The 3,471-nt window shown below is 46.6% G+C and overlaps 1 protein-coding gene across 1 annotated transcript; it reads left to right on the top strand.

Annotated features, from left to right (window-relative positions):
- Nucleotides 1–2,165: 2,165 nt before the first annotated feature.
- Nucleotides 2,166–2,924, top strand: LOC136545131 (protein PELPK1-like). The gene has a single exon (XM_066537165.1). It carries the CDS (start codon nucleotides 2,237–2,239, stop codon nucleotides 2,705–2,707), a length of 471 nt encoding a protein of 156 aa, XP_066393262.1. The 5' UTR covers nucleotides 2,166–2,236; the 3' UTR covers nucleotides 2,708–2,924.
- The last annotated feature ends 547 nt before the right edge of the window (nucleotides 2,925–3,471 follow it).

The following is a 3,471-nucleotide window of genomic DNA, read 5'->3' as shown; positions in this document are numbered from 1 at the left end:
TATTCCTAGCCGCAGTGAAGGTGAAGCAAGTAGTGCACCACTTGATTACTACAGTATTTGTTCCCTTTTTTCAAGTTGTATTTGTTCCCTTTTTATGTATGTATGTGATTCTGTATACTTCTATATATTGTATTGAGTCTTTTTTTAAAATTATATAATGTGTTAAATTTTGTCAGATCATTTTCTGTCATCTTTTTTTTCCCTTTTGGTTGGTGGTCAGTGATTATAACTTGTAAGTGTATACGTGTGTACGGAGTGCTCGGCTACCCCGTGTGTTGTATCATGTGTTTGAGTTTATTTTTGGTACTTTGTTAATTGCAGAATGACAGTATCTGTATCTCACTGTCACTGGCAGTTTGGTATGAAGTGAATTTTGCCACGCAACAGTAAGAAAACCTAAAGTTTGTTCATGTGTAATTGTATTTTATTTGGAAAGAGATGTTGGTCTAAAAATGTTTATATAATGGGTTGGATTTAGTTGGGCTTGGCCCATTTTGTATTCAATCAAATCAAACAAATTTAAGGCCTATAAGTATAATAAAAGGTATAATCATCATATATAGGAAACTAACTAGAGGTTGACTCAGTTTCAATAGATAGTGATTGTGTTTTTTTTCTCGAATACGCAAAAGATTTGCGTATCATTGTATTAAGTAGAAGAGTTTAAAGAAACATATAATGTGCTTCTATCAAGCGCCGAAGGAGGTCGATCTAACACAGCCGAAGCTGGACCATTCTAGCAAAAGATTTCATGTTTCGATATTACATAAAAGGAAATAATCAATATCAACGCAGCTTTGTGGCCTAGATAGTGATTGTGTTTACCCGTTGTAAAGTTGAAAAAGGCACGTGCGTGTGCTTGAGTTAACTGATGTCTTTCTGCCCTCCTCAGCCTCTCGTGGGAGCTGGACACTTCTTTCAACACCACTGTTTTCTACTCTCTCTATATATTCTAAATTATAAGGTATTTTAATTTTTAGTGAGTTAAAACATTTCAAGTTTGACCAAAATATATGCATATGACGTCGTCCGCCGTGCGCCGTTTCTTAGCGTGTCCATTCACGCAAATGCTTGTTCCATGTTCAAAGAGAGGATGGAGGGGATGGGCACGTGCTTTTGAAGTTCGTTACTTTTTAGTCCCCTAGCTAGCATGGCGTAATAGCCCTTAGCGCTTTTGGTGAGAAGCGTGCATGGCACCAATACCGACGTCGCCGTGCTTATTGACATTAGCCCAATTCATATGACGTGGTCCGTGGTGACTCGTGAGCCATTCCTTGTCACGTAGTTTGAGCACCTGCCAAAACACTACGCCAATGCGCATGGCACCATGGTGTATACCTACAACACCATGTCCTTTGGCACCGTACGAAGGGCCTATTTCTGCAAGGCTTTCTATCGGGCTCCAAATATGAATGAAATAAGTTAGAAAGTATTGAGTTTTATGCACTAACCAGTATAACCCAAAAACTTAGGTTGACGAGCAAGACGAACAATTCACTATATATTTTAACACCCTCTCACGTAGGGGCTCCCTTCATACTTGGAATTGAAACAAGCAGCAAGTATTTTTTATTTAATTGTGCTAACTAGGATTCAAATTCAAAATCTCTAGCTGTAAGATTGTATTGAGTTACATGCACCGATCAGTATAACTAAAAAAAATAAATTAAAAGGAAGGCCGACAATTTGCTTTATTCAACGAAAAAAATTAGATGCATGTCCGTCAGTGATTGAATTGACGGCATGTGTGTTTGCATCTTGGAGCTTTTGTGAAATTTCTTTTGCAATGGATTATTGTGAATTGAATTAAAATCACACAAGCTCTACCTTCACTAGTTTACTTGCATTATTGACTATTTTTGTACCTAATGTTACAAAACAAATCTGCTGATGTCATGATATATAGTTTAGAAACCAACCAGATATGCAGATATGCGTCACAGCTTAGTGTCAGTGTCCTGCATGTAAGAAGCTGAGCTACCAGAGAAGCATCGTCAAACCGGCCGGTATCCACCACCCTCTCTTAAACAAAAACCGTATGGCTCGGAAGGTGATCAAAACTCAAAAGCTCATCGGTGACGACCAATTTGCACAGGCCGTGGCCTATAATTGACCTCCATTGCGCATGCCCTTTGCATCACTGCTAGTAAACAGACAGAGTTCCTTCCTGTAGCTAGTTTAGCGATTAGCAACTACGGCCTACTATTAACCGGCCGATCAAGAATCAAGATCGCACATGGCATCTGCCGCCTCAGCTCTCTTCGCCACGGCGCTCGTCATGGCGCTCATGGCGCTCATGCTCGACGGCAGCAGCACTTGCCATGCTGCACGTTTCCTTGCCGACTCGACTTCGGCAGCCACTCCTGCCGCCGTGCCTGCGGTGCCTGCCGCGGCGGCCTTGCCACCGCTTCCCGGGGTCACCGTGCCACCGATGCCCACGGTGCCGGCGGTCCCCACGGCGACCCTCCCACCGATGCCCGCGGTGCCCACAGTACCAAACGCCGCGCTGCCCCCTATGCCGGCCGTCCCCGCCGTGCCCAAGGCGACACTCCCGCCGATCCCCGCCGTGCCCACGGTGCCGGCCGTCCCCGCCGTGCCCAAGGTGACACTGCCGCCGATGCCCGCCGTGCCTAAAGTGACACTGCCACCAATGCCCTCCATCCCGAGCGTGCCGAAGCCATTCATGGCGCCACCTCCTTCGGCATAACCAAGCATCCTTCCGTGGCGATGCATGTGTAACTGTGTTATGTAGAGACGTGGAGTGCCAGCCTGTCGTCTGATTGTCCATCGAGTTCATCTCTCGATCCTGTGTTTGCTGGGTATGCATGGTGTCTGCTCATGAGCAGATTTGGTTGGAGAAATTCTTCTTTTTTTGTTTCCAGTCCTTTTTATGTTTGTTGTATATGTACTTATACGTATACTCTCTCCATTCTAAATTCTAGTTCACTTTGGCATTATCTGAAGTAAAAAAAAATTCTGATACTTGGTCGTTTGATTTCAGTGTTTGTACTTGTACATTGTACACATATCACCCCGGCTATTTCGTGCTGTTGTAAGTATACGAGTTTAATTTTAGCCACTTTGCGTTCATTGCATATGGAAAAGTTATTCCGCGCGCGACGGCATGACCTCCCTCCCATGCGTCTTCTCTCCCTCTCCCTCTCCCTCCAACGCGTCTCCCTCTCCCACGCGCCCGCGCCCGCGAGGACGACGAAGTGGTCGGCGGCGGAGCTCCTCCTCCCCCGGCGAGCTCCCCCCGTACCCGCGTCCCCAGCCGCGCCGGTGAGTTCCTCCCCCTCTCCTTCCCAACTCCGGCGGGCATGGAAGGGCCCGGCCGGGGGGAGGCAGGCTGGTTAGGCGGTGGAGAAGGAGGCGGGACGGCCGCGAAGGTCGTCGTCCTAGGAAGGGGGAGGGGAAGAAGGCGGCCACAGGCGCGCTAGGGTTTGTCGGAACTCCAGGTGGGAGTGCGGC

This window comes from Miscanthus floridulus, chromosome 3, assembly GCF_019320115.1.
Source record: "Miscanthus floridulus cultivar M001 chromosome 3, ASM1932011v1, whole genome shotgun sequence".
Classification (NCBI taxonomy): Eukaryota; Viridiplantae; Streptophyta; class Magnoliopsida; order Poales; family Poaceae; genus Miscanthus; species Miscanthus floridulus.
The sequence above is the reverse complement of the archived record's forward strand: the minus strand, read 5'-3'. Positions and strand labels throughout refer to the sequence as shown.